Below are 18,967 nucleotides of genomic sequence, written 5' to 3'. Positions count from 1 at the left end.
AATCACTACTCCACAATGTGGTCAGAACAAGCAGTTCAAAGATCTCGTGCTGTAATCAGTTTGGCTGTGGATGTCAATTCAAAGTAACTTGGGAAATCTTCCATTTGAACTGGGCCACAAAACGTATGATTCCATAATTCCTTCTGTCCCAATGTAAACAATGACCTGTGCTAAAAAATACCTACTGAAAAAAAAAAATCTGATTCTTAGAACCTACATCTCTTGGGTAATAATATTGGCTTATCTTTTATAGCAGACGTATCATTAATCTGGGCCCGGTGATGCTGATACCCGAAGAACAGCCAGCCCAGCCTGCCCTCCCGGTTCAGCCAGAAGGTACCCGAGTAGTTTGTGGCCACTGTGGAAACACTTTTCTAGTAAGTTTTTGGATTCACATTTTACCTAGATACAGGCAGTCTCCAAGTTACGAACATCCAAATTACGAACGACTCCGGAGGTGGCGTAACGTCACTGCCGGCCGCTTGCGCTCCACGCTGGTCCCGGATATCGCCGAGCAACCATTTTGCAGCGCCGGACACATCCCACACTGCAGTACTGCATGACCACAAGAGCCCCAAATAACTCAACTAACGCAGAAGCACCCGGAACATTCCACATTACTGCACAGGCTGGAGTTATACTTAGAAATGTACAGTTCCGACTTCCAAACAAATTCAACGTAAAAACAAACCTACAGTCCCTAACTTGTTCGTAACCCGGGGACCGCCTGTATGTACTAGCCTGGACATGACAAGATTATCTTTAAAAAAGGTCATGTTTTCTGCTTTAAAAGAGAACAGTACTTTATATACTCATTATCTGTATATTAATATTGTAAATAGTTTATAGCAGTGCGGTTTGCTACATTTCTTGAGAAACTAGTTCAGGTTTATACAATAAAGCCCTGTACACACAGGCCAAATGTCAGACGGCATCAGCCGGCTCAATAGAAACTGGCCGATCTTGGCCCGTGTGTACTGCAGCCGGTCCAACCGTTGAAGGGGCATGACCGAAAAAGGTCTGCCGATCGGCACTCTCATCCAATGGCTGAGAGCACTGACTGCAGTCTTCTGGAGGGGAGGGGGGGGGGGGACACATCCCCGCCAGAACACAATAGTACAAATCGATGTACTAACATCACATAGTTAGTACAGCAGCTCCTCCTGAGCTGTCAGTTTGTTTTTTTCGTTCAGCCCTGCTGGGTTGAACAAAAAAAAAAAAAAAACTAGGAGTGTGAACCAGGCTTAAGGCAGCACAAAGAGAAGTGATGGTGAGTAGTGTGTAAACCAAAGGAACACTTATGCCTGGTGCACACTACTAGTTTTTTCTTCAGCCCTGCTGGGTTGAAAAAAAAAAAAGAAAAAACTAGTAGTGTGCACCAGGCATAAGTGTTCCTTTGGTTTACACACTACTCCCCATCACTTCTCTTTGTGCTGCCTTAACCACTTACCGACCGGCTCCTGTACATATACGTCAGCACTTTTGAAGATTAATATCTTGGTAACGGCAGCAGCTGCTGCCACAACCAAGGTATCCATCTTTTCAGGAGCCGGTCGTGTTTAGGATAATGGTGGTCTCTGCAGCAGATTTGCCGCAAGATCACCGTTATTGGCGGCGGGAGAGGTGCCACCCTCCCTCCCGCCGCTCTTCCACGCCTTCCGCCGCTTACCGGATCCTTCAGTAGCGGTGGAGGCTATCGGGACCTGTCATGTCTGTGGTATGGAGACGAGTGAGGGGAAGATGGCCCCCACCTGTCTCCATACCATAGGAGGGCGGAAGTGACGTCATAACGTCAGCGCCGCCCATACGACTTAAAGGGCCATTTTTTAGTTGTAACTTTTTCAGATGACAAATTTTTTTTTTTTTTTTGAAATTATGAGATCTGAGGACTTTTTGACCTGTCATGCTTTTTTCTATTACAAGGGATGTTTACATTCCTTGTAATAGAAATAAAAGTGATCCAAATTTTTTTTGGTGAAAAAATAAATAAAATAAAGTAAAATAAATAAGGAAAAAAAAAATTTAAAGCGAACGCATATGTGAGTAGCGCCCGCATATGAAAACGGCGGTCAAACCACACATGTGAGGTATTGCCGCGACCGGTAGAGCAAGAGCAATAATTCTAGCCCTACACCTCCTCTGTAACTCAAAACATGCAACCTGTAGAATTTTTTAAATGTCGCCTATGGAGATTTTTAAGGGTAAAAGTTTGACGGGCGCAATTTTGAAGCGTGACATGTTGGGTATCAATTTACCTGGCGTAACATTATCTTTCACAATTTAAAAAAAAAATTGGGCTAACTTTACTGTTGTCTTATTTTTTTTATTCAAAAAATTATTTTTTTCCAAAAAAGTGCGCTTGTAAGACCGCTGCGCAAATACGGTGCGAAAAAAAAGTATTGCAATGACCATTTTATTCTCTAGGGTGTTAAGAAAAAAAACAATATATAATGTTTGGGGGTTCTAAGTAATTTTTTAGCAAAAAAATACTGTTTTAAACTTGTAAACACCAAAATCTCAAAACGAGGTTAGTCCTTAAGTGGTTAAGCCTTGTACACACTACTAGTTTTTTTTTTTTTTTTTGTTCAACCCAGCAGGGCTGAACGAAAAAAACTGACAGCTCAGGAGGAGCCGATCAGCAGACCTTTTTCGGTCAGGCTTCTGTTGGACCGGCTGCAGTACACATGGGCTGAATTTCGCCCCATTTCTATTGAACCGGCCAATGCCGCCCAACATTGGCCATGTGTACTAGGCTTTAGTCTATGTACTGTAGTCAAACCAGAGGGGGGATTCTTTGTTGGCTGTTGTACATTACTGCCAATTGCTAGTTATGCTATCCTATTGAATATGCCTGTTGTGTTGGCCATACACACAGACAATTTCAACCACTTTCAAACAGACTTTGATCAAGTTGTAGGTTGTGGAAATTTTTGCAAACATTAACAAACTGATCATCTGGAAAACTCTGATCATTTTACAGACTGAAATAAACTGAAACAATAATAGAATTCAAATAGAAATTGATTGAAACAATATCCCTGTTAAGCAATCCGATAGCAAGGCATAAGATTTTCCACCACGTTTGGAAAGGATAAGGAAATATTGCCTAAATACAAGAAAAACATGTATCCTTAAAGTGGTTCTAAAAGCCAAAAGGTTTTTTTTAAAGCGGACCTTCAGTAATTTTTTCATTTTTTCATCTATTAAATCCTCTGCCCTTGTTTTAACTTTGGATAGTAAAACATTTTTTTTCTGCCAGTAAATACCTTATACAGCCCACTTCCTGTTTCTTGCCTGGTCATTAGCCTAGGCTTATGACATCATGTACAGCTCTCTCTCTCACTCTGGTGAGAGTTTGCCAGGAAGGGAGGGGGGATGAATCATAATAGGGCCAATGAGAGCTGCAGAGCTGGAGGTGTGCTTATGTGTGTCTGTGTAAATCCAGGAAGTGAACAGGCAGCAGCTTCAGCTGCCCACAGTTAAAATGATTGCAGCCAGACTCAGTGGAGGGAGATTTCTGCAGCATATTTGGCAAGTACAGAATCACAGTATATATCTATAAAATAATATGAAAAGTGGATGGAGGGAAGCTTCAGAATGACAAAGATGTTTTTATTACAAATTATGTGAGCAGACTGCAGTTCCTCTTTAAAGTGGCTATAAAGTTATTTTTTTACCTTAATGCATTCTCTGCATTAAGGTGAAAAAAAATGTTCTTGTGCAGCTCCCTGCCCCCACCAGCCCCCCTAAATACCTGAGCTCAATCTCTATCTAGTGCTGCTCTCTCTCTCCTCCATAGACAGCAGTAGGAGCAAATAAGCAGAGAGTGGGGGGCGGGGCCTAGCCACACTGTGTGTGTCTATTGACACAGAGCCAACTCTGGCGCAAGCCCACACCTCTGCCCTAAAGACAAGTGCTCGCTATGGGGCAGACACTGCAGGCGAAGGGTGGAGCCCGCCAGTAGGGGACCCCAGAAAAAGAAGGACTGAGGCTGCTCTGTGCAAAATCATTGCACAGAGTAAGGATGAGCTGTGGCGTGTTCGCACACTCCACGTGCAGAGCCCGCCAGGAAGTTGGCACGGCACTGCGCTAATCATAGGTAGTGAGACATTTCCCAATCTCTGCAGCCGCACATTGGGAAAATGTCTCACTGCCTGTGATTAGCGCAGCGCCGTGCCGACTTCCTGGCGGGCTCTGCGCGTGGAGTGTGCGAACACGCCGGAGCTCATCCTTACCACAGAGCAGGTAAGTATAACACGACTGTTTATTAAAAAAATAAATAAAAAAAGAACCTTTGCAATCACTTTATTGCATTACCTGCAATAAAGTAAAAACCTTCCACTACCCTCCCTAAAAACTTACCTGACTCCTGTACTGATTTCAACGCTGTGCCAGCCTGCAGCAGCACTGGTCTCTCTCTCCCTGCACTCACAGGCACAGAGGCAGCAGTGGGAGCCATTGGCTCCTGCTGCTGTCAATCAAATCCTGTGAAGAGGGTGCAGCTGAATGTGTCCGTGGACGCATTCAGACTGGCTCTGGAGCGCACCCATAAAGAGAACAGTATTTTATATACTCATTATCTGTATATTAATATTGTAAATAATTCATAGTAGCGCGGTTTGCCTCATTTCTTGAGAAACTAAGTTTATACAATTAAAGCCTAGTACACACAGGCCAAATGTCATGCGACATAGGCTGGTTTATTATAAACCGTCCAACATTCGGCCTGTGTGTACTGCAGCCGGTCCGACAGAAGCCGGCCGAACTTAGGCTGGCTTCTTTTGAAGGGGCATGAACGAAAAGGGTATGCCGATCGGCTCCTGATCAGCGCTCTCAAGCACACAAAAAAGAGGAGGAGCAGAGAGCGCTGGCGGGCGACCCCAGAAGAGGAGGAATATCATTGCACAAGGCAGGTAAGTTTCTTTCAAATTTGTGCAGTTATCCAGTGTGAAACTTTGTATCTGTGCAAGAGCCTCTTGTAATAGACAGGCCACTGCTGTCTTTGTGCAGAGTGACTGGGCTTTTCTCCACTCCTCCTGTAGTTTTTGCAGGTAGCTTGTAGTGGGTGGACTTGTTGGCTCCCTCCCACAGCTCTGCCCTCTGCATACGATCTGTGCAGCACAGTGATGATTACACACCCAGGTATAATCTTGTAAAAGTGACAAGGCATTTGGTGCTTACAGAGTGGATTTATATGCTTTGTGGCTATTGAGGATTTAAATGAGCTTTGTGTCCAGAGTTCAGCTTTAAGTAGAATTATGACATGCCGTTTTTCCATATATTTCTTCACATTTGTGTCCCAGAAAATGTAGCACTGAAAACATTAAGGACATGCAAGATGTTTACAGGAGAGGAAATGTTTTGTGGTGTGGATTTTTTTTTTTGTGGCGTGTACTGCATAGATGACGTTCGGTGCCCTTAAATGAGTATATAGTGATATGGTTTGTCATTGCTTAGAGCCTGTGTTACGTCAACCAGTGGCTGACCTAATTTCACCAAAGCCTGGGAAATTTCATGTTCTGGGAATACCAGTCTGCAGGCCATTTCCTTGAAGACAGTAATATATCAATGTTAAATAACATTGGAGAGAGAGGTTTGTATCTATAGTCTGTGTATGACGTGGGGGTGACACAAAATAAACATTGTCGCTAACTAGCTCCTATTTATCTCTTACAGTGGATGGAACTGAGATTCAACACATTGGCAAAGTGCCCACATTGCAAGAAAATGTGAGTATCTGATATTGAGGATTACAGAACTCCAGGCAAATATCTTCAACTAACTTTTAATTCACTTATGTATTCCTTTTGAAACTCATATTTTCAGTACAAATGCTCTAATTACCCAAAGTATGTCTGTATACTGAGATGATGCGCGTGGCAGAGGAGATGCCTTCAGTGTTATCGGAGTGAAGGTGCATAGGCTTGGAACAATGCATTCTGACTCCAGGATTAAGGAGTCAGAATGCATGGAGATTATATTTACAAATGTGAGGGTTGGGGTTGCAAGGATGGTTAGTACTGGGGTTTGATTTAAAGAGAGGGTCATAAGAGTAAGGGTTATAAGGATGGGTAGTGTTAAGGAGACAGAGAGGGTTAGTGTATGTGTTCTGTTTATAAATTCTGTGGGGTCGCATCCAGCTGTTTTCTCTGGGAGGCCCACAATACGCACATTGTTTCTCCTCATGCAGTTCTCCAGGTCTTCCGTGCGCAGACTGTTAGCGCCAGCCAACTGCTTAGTGGTCTGTCAGTCCCGCAGAAGAGAAGCTTGTCCTCCAAGTCATTAAAGCGACTTTCTGTGGCAGTTGTGTGTTCTCTAATTTTTTGGAGGTCCTGTCTGATCAATGCAACATCTTCTGATAAGATTCCTAGATGTGTTTTAAGCTTATCCACAGACGCTGTGCACTTGTTAACTGCTTTCAGGATTTCCCAGAGCGTGGGTTTTTCTTGCTCTGTATCACCCCCCTCCCATTCATCCTGTGACCGGGCACCTTGCTCTATCTGCAAGGACTCTGCTCCTCCCCCTCCTCCTCTTCTAGCATGTTAGCAGCATTGCCCTCAATGTCATTAGGTTGGGCGCAAGGCCAAGGCAGTTTCTGAGCATAGTAAAGCATATCCCTAGTGCCCTCTTTACCTTTTGTCCTGGCTCCCTCATGTTTGGAGATACCGGCTCATTGTCTTTGCTCTTGGCTCCACGTGGTGGCCTCTGTGGCCGGGCAGCGGCGCTATTTTGGGAGTCTGAGGCTGCTTCATCATCCTTAGAGCGGGTCATAGTGACTGTACAGCGAGGTAACAAGCCAATCGTCAGGTGCAGCAAGTGCCCGAGGGTGTATCAACCACTTTGGGCGCAGAATTAGCCAGGCAGTGAGACAGGGAGAGGATCAAATGCAGGATTGTCCACGGAAGCACAGAGAAGCTGAACATCTCACATGCTGTGCTTGGCTCTGCCCCCCCCCCAGGTTCTGTTTATAGGGATGATCAGTATGAGGGTTGCAGCTACAAGGCGGGTTAGTGTTGGGGTAACAGGAAGGGTTAATGTTAGGCTTGGGGTTACAGTAATGAACAGTGGGAGAGAAGGGGCTTTAGGGGAGGATATTGCTCTCTTTACTGTAAGTTATATGACAAGAACTAGCAGCTCTGAAAAATAACTTGTTTACATACTGACTTATTGAATGAAAATAGCTCTTTGTGCACATTACTGGAAAGTGGACGAAAATTCCAAATAGCAAGCAGGAGGTGGGCCAGTCTCGTTGCTTTCCAGACATATATTACAGCAGGGTTTGGTGGACCATATGGGCATTGCTTGACATCCAAGAATTAGTTGGGTGATCCTGCCCACTTGTATTTTGGGTGGTGTTGACTTTGCATTATGAAAGCTAAAATGTAACAATGACTGCAATTCTAGAAAGAATTCACACGGAGTAACGAAAATTGCTTTCCAGATCAACTCAACCAGACATTTTTCTCCTATTTGGGGAGAGCATAGCTCGAAGCAGAGACTTTTCACCTCTACGCATTCCATGAGAAAAGCCCAGTCACATTGTAGTCATGCGAGCATACCATTAAATGATCACATAGTGGATATAGTCAAATGTCACGTGGTTTCCCTAAACTTTTTACTAATGTAGGCCAGGCATGCTGAAATCCCACTCTGAGGATGGCATTTTATAATAGAAATTGTGCAGAGCTGTAAAAAAAAGTTAACACACAAAGGATAGTATATAATCATTGAAGTTCCAATGTACATGTAAACCCTAACTGAATGACTTTTAGTTTGCTAAACGCTATGGGGTTGATTTACCAAAGGCAAATAGACTGTGCACTTAGCAAAAAGCAGTTGCACCCTAGTGCAGTTGCCCCAGAGCTTAGTAAATGAGGTAAAGCTTCACTTTGCAAAGAATACCCAATCATATGCAAGGAAAATTAAAAAAACAGAATTTTTGCTTGCACGTGATTGGATGATGGAAGTCAGCAGAGCTTCCCCTTATTTACTAAGCTCTGGAGCAACTGTTCTTGCAGAGCGCAACTGTACTTTGCAAAGTGCACAGTCTATCTGCTGTCTTTTTTGGTTTGTTAAATATAACGCATAACATGTCCAATAGGTGAAAAAAAAAATCGTAAGGCTGATCCTGCCAAATATTTGCTGCACTGTTAACAGTTAGCTTTCCTCCCAGTGCCGTCTGTGAACTAAAGAATGCCTCCCCTCTGTTATGAAGAGGTGTCCTTCATAAATGCACTCCAGTGAGTAATAATTGTCACCCTAGGAGGAAGAGCATAACTGGTAGACATTAGAGGGGAAATCACAGATGAAAATAAAGGATAAAAATTATGAAAAAAAAAATGCAGTGTGTACAGACAGGCTCCCTCACTTGCCGACTCTAACTGTAATTGATGGCTCCTTTGTTTCATCTTTAGAAGGAGAAGGAGCTGTCATTTGGCCCTATCACTGAAGTAGAGAATGGGGCAGAATGTAGGAGTGATGTCACCGGGTGACCACGCCCCTTTGTTTACTTTAGCAACTAGACCAAATGACCGCTCCTCCTCCAAACTAAACAAAGGAGCCATCAATTGCATTCAGTGTCGGCAACAACAGAGCGGGCAAGTGAGGGAGCCTCTGTACACATTGCCCCCTCACTGTATATACACTGCTCCCTCCCCTTGCCACAAAGAGGACCTGTCCCCTATATGCTATCACATAAGGGGCTATTGGTCTCCTATGTGATCGCAATAAAATCATAAGTTTAAAAAAATTAAACATTTAAAAAGACACATAAGTTTAAAAAAAATTAAATTAAATTTGAGCCTCCCCACCCCACATATGCAGGCATACATACAAAGACGCGTGCGTTGGGGGCACCTACGTAAAAAGCAGCGTTTGTGCTACACATGTTGCATATCCCAGCGCAGGCCACAGTGAGATATATCATTTTAGCACCAGAGCTCATGGGTAATGCTAACCAGATGACATGTAGGTGCTTTTAAAGCATTGCCCATGGAAAATATAGGGCATTGAAGTTTCTTCACTGCTTCACAGGTGCAAATGCTTGACATATTGGGTATCTATTTACTCGGTTCAATTTCATATTTTATATTTTACCCAAAAATTGGGTGAATTATTGTGTTTGTGTGTCCTAAAATTAACTTACTGAATTTTACGTTTCATAGTTTCATAAACTGTTGCACTAATATCATTTGGTCAGATGAGTCCAAAATTAAACTTTTTGGCCTAAAAGCAAAACACTATGTGTGGCAGAAAACTAACACTGCACATCACCCTGAACACACCATTCCCATCATGAAACGTGGCAGTGGCAGCATCATGTTGTGGGGATGCTTTTCTTCAGCAGGGACAGAGAAGGTGGTCAGAGTTGATGGCAAAGACGTCATCAGAGGGTGGCTATTGGGGCTAAAGCCCCGAGCCTGGGGTTAATAGCCCCGAGTCTCTTGTCCCGGTCCTAGAATGCAGGGGACAGGGGCGGACTGAGCCGTGGTAGCGCTGGCTCCGGCTCCAGCTCCGCCTGACTTTACTCTTGGTCACTGGTTGCTATAGCCACCTAGTGGCTAGCAACCAGTGACGTCACTGCCCACTGTGCCCACACTGTCCAGCATTCAAAGCGGAGGAGGATTGCACTTCCTCCTCCTCCGCTCTCGTGCTCATGGGGCCTGCCATTTCTGGACTGGAGCGGCCCTCCGGTGGCGCCGTGGAGTGCAGGGATGGCGATACCTGGGCAGCCGGGAACAGCCCAGGAGGGAGAGAGAGAAGAGAGCGCCACCCTGAGCAGCATCCCCAGCGCCTCCCAGAGCCTGCACTCCACCTATCAGTCCTCTGCCAGCGTGCTGTGACTGGAAGAGGAAGAAGGCGGCAATTACAGTTTGGCCGCCGTGCGACATCGATCGGCGCTCGGGCGGGCGGCTCTCCTCTGGCTGCCTCACACACCAGCACCACGGCTGAGCTGCTGCTGCAGGACCTGGACACAGGTAGGTCAGTCAGTGTGTGTATGGCAGGTACCAGATCAGTGTGGGTTAGTGTGTGTGGGTCAGTGTATGTAGGTCAGGTAGGTCAGTGTGTGTGGGTCAGTGTATGTAGGTCAGGTAGATCAGTGTATGTAGGTCAGTGTATGTCAGGTAGGTCAGTGTGGGTGGGTCAGTTTATGTAGGTCAGTGTGTGTAGGTCAGTGTGTGTGGGTCAGGTAGGTCAGTGTAGGTGGGTGTGGGTCAGGTAGGTCAGTGTGTGTGGGTCAGTGTATGTAGGTCAGTGTATGTCAGGTAGGTCAGTGTATGTAGGTCAGTGTGGGTCAGGTAGGTCAATGTGGGTCAGGTAGGTCAGTATGTGTGGGTCAGTGTATGTAGGTCAGTGTGGGCTAGTTAGGTCAGTGTATGTCAGGTAGGTCAGTGTGGGTCAGGTAGGTCAGTGTATGTAGGTCAGTGTGGGTCAGGTAGGTCAGTGTGGGTCAGGTAGGTCAATGTATGTAGGTCAGGGTGGGTCAGGTAGGTCAGTGTATGTCAGGTAGGTCAGTGTATGTCAGGTAGGTAGGTCAGTGTGTGTATGTCAGTGTGGGTCAGGTAGGTCAGTGTATGTAGGTCACAGTATGTCAGGTAGGTCAGTGTGTGTCAGGTAGGTAGGCCAGTTTAGTGGTCAGCATTGATGGGCACTGGTAAGCCAGGCAGCAACCAGCAAGTCAGCCTGTCACCCACCACACAACCCCTCCGCCCAACCAAAAAAAACCCAGCGCCACTAGAGGCCCCCCGTGCCGGCCTTGGACTTCGGGCTGAAGCCCCTGGTCTTTTTGCCACCTAGCAACGCCCCTGGTTGATGGGAAGATGGATGGAGCCAAATACAGGACACTCTTATGCCTCGTACACACGATCAGATTTTGCGACCACAAAACCGTGGAATTTTGTCTGAAGGGTGTTGTCTCAAACTTGCATACTCACGGCCACACAATTGTTGGCCAACAATTACGAACGTAGTGATGTACTACGTGTTTTTTCAGCTCTTTAGCGCCACCCTTTGGGCTCTTTCTGCTAATTTTGTGTTAGTAAAAGTTTGAGTGTTGATTTGCGCTTTTCTTTTCGCACTTTTCATTTCGTGCTTTTCAGTTTGCGTTTTTCATTTCATGCTTTTCGGTTCATTTCTGAAAGGCTGTTCTTCAACCAGACATGTTGCGGAATCGGAGGAGATAACGTATTATTTATTATTGGCCTTGGAGTTATTGCTTCAACATTCTTTTTTTGGTTGAATGATTTGATTTGGTATATTTTCTATATTTTTGCACTTTTTGGTTAACCACTTAAGCCCCGGACCATTTGGCTGGCAAAAGACCAGAGCACTTTTTGCGATTCGGCACTACGCCGCTTCAACTGACAATTACGCGGTCACGTGACGTGGCTCTCAAAAAAAATTGACGTCCTTTTTTTTTTCCCCCACAAATAGAGCTTTCTTTTGGTGGTATTTGATCACCTCTGCGGTTTTTTATTTTTTGCGCTATGAACAAAAAAATAGCGACAATTTTGAAAAAAACGCATAATTTTTTACTTTTTGCTATAACAAATATCCCCCAAAAATATATTAAAAAAACCATTTTTTTCCCTCAGTTTAGGCCGATACGCATTCTTCTACATATTTTTGGTAAAAAAAATCGCAATAACCGTTTATTGATTGGTTCTCGCAAAAGTTATAGCGTTTACAAAATAGGGGATAGTTTTATGGCATTTTTATTAATAATTTTTTTTTAATTAGTTATGGTGATCAGCGATTTTTACTGTGACTGCGTCATTATGGTGGACTGATCGGGCACTTTTGGCGCGATTTTGGGACCATTCACATTTATACAGCGATCAGTGCAATTAAAAATGCATTGATCACTGTGTAAATGTGACTGGCAGTGAAGGGATTAACCACTAGGTGGCGCTGTAGGGGATAAGTGTGTCCTAGGGATTGATTCTAACTGTGGGGGGGGATGGGCTATGTGACACAACACTGATCACTCCTCCCGATTATAGGGAGCTGTGATCAGTGTCGGTGTCATTAGGCAGAACGGGGAAATGCTTGTTTACATTAGCATTTCCCCGTTCTTCCTCTCCGTGAGGCGCTCGCGGGTATCCCCGTGGACATCGAGTCCGCGGGACCCGCAATCACGCTCGCAGAGCTCCCGGAGGCACGCACACGCCCGCAAGCTGCCTCTTAAAGGGCAGCGTACAGGTACGTTAATCTGCCTGTACGTGCCCTTCTGCCGCAGTATATCTGCGTGAGGCGGTCGCGAAGCAGTTAAGTTCTATTGGCAGATAGCATGTCTAATTTTATTTGTTTTCTTTTTTTAAAGCACAATAAAAAAATTCTGTAGAATAATACTTGGCTATGTGTTTTACTTCAAATGACAGTTTGGGAGTAGGCAGTTACATTTTAAAAAATACAATATAAAATTGACAAGGGACACCAACATAGTTGTATGTTTGATCTTAAAAACTACGGGATAATTGTGTTAACTTGCCCAAATAAAAAAGCATAAAAATAATAATCTTGATATCACTAGAAAAAAAAGCCTTTGAAAATTTGTCTGCAATAACTCCATCAGTATCACCAGCAAAGCAGCTTCATTATTATCCCATTAAAGAAGAAGAGAATTGTGCGCTGCATTGTTTTGGAGATTTCATAATTTGCCACGTCACAAATGTTAATTCTCCATTATGAATGCTAGTTTACAAGACCGACCACTTCTGGCTCGTCCTTGCTTCAGAGCATGTGTGTTTGTACTTTGGACTTTTGTCCGACTGACTTGTGTACACACGATCAGAAAATCCGACCAACACACATTTGTTGTCGGAAAATTTGAAAACCTGCTAGCCCACATTTGTTGGCGGAAAGGCCAACAACAATTGTCCGGTCGGATTTTCCGCCAACAGCCTGACATCGAACATTTCCCATCGGAAAATCCGATCGTGTGTACGAGGCTTGAGAAGAAAACCTGTTATGCCCCGTACACACGATCGGAAATGCTGCCAGCAAAACTCCGATGAGAGGTTTTGGTTGGAAAATGCGACCGTGTGTATGCTTCATCAGACTTTTTCTGGCGGAATTCCAGCCAGCAAAAGACTGAGAGCAGGTTCTCTATTTTTCAGTCGGAAAAAGTTCTTATCCGTTAATGCGTTCGTCTGTATGCAATCGGCTGCGCAAAAAAATCACGGATGCTCGGAAACAATTCGACGCATGCTCGGAAGCATTGAACTTCATTTTCTCGGCTCGTCGTAGTGTTGTACATCAACGCGTTCTTGACGGTCGAAAAGTTCAGAGAACTTTTGTGTGACCGTGTGTATGCAAGGCAAGCTTGAGCGGAATTCCGTCAGAAAAACCATCCAAGTTTTTTCTGAGGGAAATTCCGCTGGTGTGTACGCGGCATTAGAGTCTGCAAAAGACATGAGACGGGGCGGAGGTTCACCTTCCAGCAGGACAACGACCCTAAACATACAGCCAGAGCTACAATGGAATGGTTTAGATCAAAGCATATTCATGTGTTAGAATGGCCCAGTGAAAGTCCAGACCTAAATCCAATTGAGAATCTGTGGAAAGACTTGAAAATTGCTGTTCACAGACGCTCTCCATCCAATCTGACAGAGCTTGAGCTATTTTGCTAAGAAGAATGGACAAAAATGTCACTCTCTAGATGTGCAAAGCTAGTAAAGACTTGCACCACCTTTAATTGCAGCTAAAGGTGGTTCTACAAAGAACTGACTCAGGGGGGCTGAATACAAATGCACGCCACACTTTTCACATATTTATTTGTAAAAAAATGTTGAAAACCATTTATTATTTTCCTTCCACTTTACATTTATGTGCAACTTTGTGTTGGTCTATCACATAAAATCCCAATAAAATACATTTACGTTTTTGGTTGTAACATGACAAAATGTGGAAAATTTCAAGGGGTATGAATACCTTTTCAGGGTACCACTGTATATATAAGATTTTTACCAAATCATTGTCCTTATAAAAATGAATAGTTAGAATCTAATGCTTATATTTTCATTAAAGTATACTGTATGTATACCCAACCACTACAATCTCACATAAACATGTTAATTGCATTTCAAAAGTAATATTCAATATTTTTAAAACTGAAGTTTTCATTAAAATAAATACCTGTTAATCCTGCCATGAAAGTCATTGCACAGAAAGTTTCTCTTATAGGGTGACTGCGCCCTGTCCCTGTTTACCAGTTGATTTTCTGCGCTATTATACTGTCACATGCTCTGCCTATACAAAAGGCCACTCTTATGCACATATATAGGCATGGTCCACTATTGTCATCTTCACAAAACCCTTCCTAGGATATGACAAGAAGCAATTGCTGGAATGCATGTTTGTAGACAGGAAGTGGCTGCAGGAGTAAAATTAAAAAGTATTTAAAAAAAAAAGGCAATTGTTCATGATACACAATGCTTTAGCAAACTATATATCTTTCAGTTTGGGATGGCATCTACTGTAACTACTGCCACTGTAAAGGCTCATGCACAAAAAAATTCAGCATATTTCTGCACTTGAAAAGTCACAGGTGTTGGAGTACAGCTGCGGCTAGCAGTCTGTAAACCTCAATATCAAGCTGTCAAACGCTGCGCCTGTATGCCTATAACTGCATGTCTGAGTGGTTACATGCAAACAAGGATGGATGAGCAATCCTGAACTGTTTGTCCTGAAATGTCTGACAGCCTGTTCATTAAAGTGGTTTTACACCCTGTACAACCACTTTTACCTACAGGTAAACCTATATTAAGGCATACCTGTAGGTGCTTGAAATATCTCCTAAACCTCCACGGTTTAGTAGGTATTTACGAAAGACCCAAGCGCATGCGCACCTTAGAAAAGGGCACATCGTTGCCTCTGCCTATTGCCTGTACTGATCCTGGCCTGTTTATTGACCACATTTCAGCCTGCTGCCTGGACTTATCCTTTTCCTGTTTTGCTGACCATGTCTCTGCCTGTCGTTTGAACTGATCATCTGCACTTCCCACTGACTACGTTTCTGTGAGACACCAGTCCCAGCCATCCCCTGCAGACAACTGCACTCCTGAAGTCACAGGAACTGTCTTGTTCTTTTTTTTCTTCAGTCTCCTGTACTTCCTGGCCAGTGAACATGGCATTCCAGTTGGCTAGATTTGCAGGAACGGGAACTGCTATAGGTGATAACTACACTAAGCTATAGCCCTTGACCACTAGTCCCTAATCCAAACATTGGAAAAGTCTCACACATGTGATATGTCATACTTGGAAGGAGTAGTAGAATGTATTTTGGGGTGAGATTTTACATATGACCATGCTTTACGTGAAAAATATCTTATTAAATTGACAACTTTGTGTAAATTAATTTGAATTTTCTTTCCGCATTTTCCAAAAACTTGTGGCAAAGTCAAGAGACTCCCCATGCCTCTTAGAAAATATCTTGGGGTGTTGGCTTTCCAAAATGTGGACATTTTCTGGGTGTTTTGTGTGCTCCAGGGACTCCAGAAAAAAGTGATAGGTGGTATAATACAGTATGTATCATTTATTCCCCTAGAATGCCAGAAAGTGCGCCTTGGATGTTGGGCCCCACTATGTTAGGTTGTAAAAATAAGTCTTACACATGTGGTATCCCCACACTTTGGCAGAGTAGTAGAATGTGTTTTGGTTTGTTATTCTAAGTATGCCGTGTTAGAAATATCTTATTCAGTGAATTTGTCTAAAAATAAAATTATTGAATTTTCTTTCCTGCATTTTCCAAAAACTTGTGGCAAAAAATACTCAAAAAGACTCACTATGCCTTTCAGAAAATACCTTGTGGTGTTTGCTTTTCGATATGTTGTCATTTTGTTGGTGTTTCACCTGCCCTGACATTTCAGGGACTCAAGAAATATGATAGGTAATCAGAAAAATTAGACAAATTTATGCTCCTTGAAAGCCTAAAGGTTCTCCTTGGATTTTGGGCTCCATTATGTATCTAGGCTGTCAAAAAATCTCACATGTGGTATCCCCATACTCTGCAGGAGTAGAAAAATGTGTTTTGGGGTGTCATTAGAAGTACAGTGGATATTAAAAAGTCTACACACCCCTGTTGTTAAAATGTCAGGTTTCTGTGATGTAAAAAAATGAGACAGCTAAATCATTTCAGAACTTTTTCTATCTTTAATGTGACCTATAAACTGTACAACTCTGTTGAACAACAAACTGAAATCTTTTAGGTGGAGGGACGTAAAAATAAAAAAACTAAAATAATATGGTTGCATAAGTGTGCACACCCTTAAACTAATACTTTGTTGAAGCACCTTTTGATTTTATTACAGCACTCAGTCTTTTTGGGTATGAGTCTATCAGCATGGCACATCTTGACTTAGCAATATTTGCCCACTCTTCTTTGCAAAAACACTCCAAATCTGTCAGATTGCGAGGGCATATTCCTGTGCACAGCCCTCTTCAGATCACCCCACAGATTTTTATTCTGATTCAGGTCTGGGCTCTGGTTGGGCCATTCCAAAACTTTAATCATCTTCTGGTGTTGATTTGGATGTATGCTTTGGGTCATTGTCATGCTGAAAGGTAAAGTTTCTATTCATGTTCAGCTTTCTAGCAGAGGCCTGAAGGTTTTGTGCCAATATTGACTGGTATTTGGAACTGTCCATAATTCCTTCTACCTTGACTAAGGCTCCTGTTGCAGCTGAAGAAAAATAGCCCCAAAGCATGATGCTGCCACCGCCATGCTTCACTGTGGGTATGTTGTTCTTTTGGTGATGTGCAGTGTTGTTTTGCTCCAAACATATCTTTTGGAATTATGGCCAAAAAGTTTAACCTTGGTTTCATCAGATCATAACACATTTCCCCACATGCTTTTGGGAGACTTCAGATGTGTTTTTGCAAAAGTTAGCCAGGCTTGGATGTCATATGAAGAATACGGGAGACTGTTGTCACATGTACCACACAGTCAGTACTTGCCAGTTATTCCTGCAGCTCCTTTTTAATGTTGCTTTAGGCCTCTTGTCAGGCTTGTCTTTTCATCAATTTTGGAGGGACAAGTTCTTGGTAATGTCACTGTTGTGCCATATTTTCTCCACTTGATGATGACAGTCTTCACTGTGTTCCATGGTATATCTAATACCTTGGAAATTCTTTTGTACCTTTATGCTGACTGATACCTTTTAAAAATGAGATCCCTCTGATGCTTTGGAAGCTCTCTGCAGACCATGGCTTTTGCTGTAGGATGTGACAAAAAAAATGTCAGGAAAGAGCTACTAGAACAGCTGAACTTTTTGGGGGGTTAATCAGAGGTACTTTAAATGATGGCAGGTGTGTACTGAAGCGAGTTTATAGATAGGGGCAAGTGGCGCTACCTGTATTGGATACCTAGTTGGATATATAATCTCTCCTGAGTGCGCAAATGTGCACTCCACTCAAAATAAACATAAAAATAAATTATAAAGTGAATGTGTGCCAATTGGGATTGATGTCCCGTGACAGTGTGTACAAACAAATGAATCCTTATTGTATAAAAAGGTTTAGGTACAGCCACATCAGTGACAGTTGATCAAAATGTATAAGTAATCTAGTCCCCCTAAATGCATTGAGGGGATTAAATGAATAAATAAATAGAAATCCTCCTTCCAACTAATGTAAGCATTGACCATCAATCAGTTTGCAATTATTAATATAACATCTGATATACGTGTTACCACATTATCTCCCCAGCAGACAGTTGGGCAGCTGAATACAGCCTTAACACAGTTCATCAGCGTTAAAAAACACCATAGTAATAAGAAAACGTGTAAAAACTTGTGAAAATTATTTAGAACCACATTAAATGTAAAAAATGTAATATGAAAAATGAAAAAATTAATTGTGAAAGTCCCAGCTTAAAAAGTTCCATATAGTTCCACCAAATTCAAAATTTCTGTGTAAAGTGACTTTTGTGACAGCGACAATTGATATCCAGTGACTCCGGTGCTCCCCCTCAAGGGTCCCCACTCACCAGCTCCATGCACCCCTACAGGGGTAATCGGCATATACTATCCAGCACTCGGTGGCGTCTAGGGTTCCAGTGAAGTTGTCCCTGGGGGCTTCCACTCCAAATACGGTGTATCCTTCAAAGCTCCGGGTTATTATTATTATTATTATTATACAGTATTTATATAGCGCCAACAGTTTACGCAGCGCTTTACAACTTGAGGGTAAACAGTACAAATACAATACAATTTGATACAGTAGGAATCAGAGGGCCCTGCTCCTTAGAGCTTACAATCTAAGAGGGAAGGTCAAGAGATACAAGAGGTAATAACTATGGCTGATGTGCTGATTGAGAAGATAAATGTACAGTTGTTAGGTGGGGGCCAGATAGGCTTCTCTGAAGAGATGAGTTTTCAGGGATCGTCTGAAAGTGGATAAAGTAGGAGAAAATCGGACGGATTGGGGTAGAGCATTCCAGAGGATGGGGGAGGCTCTGGAGAAGTCCTGAAGGCGAGCATGGGATGAGGTGACAAGGGAGTTTGAGAGCAGGAGGTCTTGGGAGGAGCGAAGAGAACGATTAGGTTGGTATTTTGTGACTAGGTTAGAGATGTAGCTGGGGGCCAGGTTGTGGATGGCTTTGTAAGTTATAGTTAGTATCTTGAATTTAATTCGGTGACTGAGTGGCAGCCAATGGAGAGATTGGCAGAGGGGTGTGGCAAACGCTGAGCGGTTTGTGTGGTGGATGAGCCTGGCAGCAGCGTTCATGATGGACTGAAGTGGGGATAGCCTATTTAGAGGTAAACCAATGAGGAGGGAGTTGCAGTAATCGAGGCGGGAGATGACCAGGGAGTGGATTAGAAGCTTTGTGGTGTCATTGGTTAGGAAGGGGCGTATCTTGGAGATGTTGCGAAGACTGAGGCGGCAAGCTTTGGATAGTGATAGAATGTGGGGTCGAAAGGTTAGTTCAGAGTCCAGGATTACAACTAGGACCTTGGCGTGGGGAGAT

The 18,967-nt window shown here is 43.3% G+C and overlaps 1 protein-coding gene across 2 annotated transcripts in view; it reads left to right on the top strand.

Moving 5' to 3' along the window:
- The window catches only part of PIP4P2 (phosphatidylinositol-4,5-bisphosphate 4-phosphatase 2), a 100,986-nt gene that overhangs the window by 71,383 nt on the left and 10,636 nt on the right, over positions 1 to 18,967 (top strand). For both annotated transcript variants that reach the window (XR_012244547.1, XM_073631934.1), the window contains exons 4-5: positions 254 to 377; positions 5,677 to 5,729. Coding sequence is in view for 1 of the 2 variants with exons in the window: in XM_073631934.1 (XP_073488035.1) it covers positions 254 to 377; positions 5,677 to 5,729 (177 nt within the window). In the remaining variant the exon portion in view is untranslated. The remainder of the gene's footprint in view (positions 1 to 253; positions 378 to 5,676; positions 5,730 to 18,967) is intronic.

Source organism: Aquarana catesbeiana, linkage group LG05 (genome assembly GCF_042186555.1).
Source record: "Aquarana catesbeiana isolate 2022-GZ linkage group LG05, ASM4218655v1, whole genome shotgun sequence".
Lineage (NCBI taxonomy): Eukaryota > Metazoa > Chordata > Amphibia > Anura > Ranidae > Aquarana > Aquarana catesbeiana.
The sequence above is the reverse complement of the archived record's forward strand: the minus strand, read 5'-3'. Positions and strand labels throughout refer to the sequence as shown.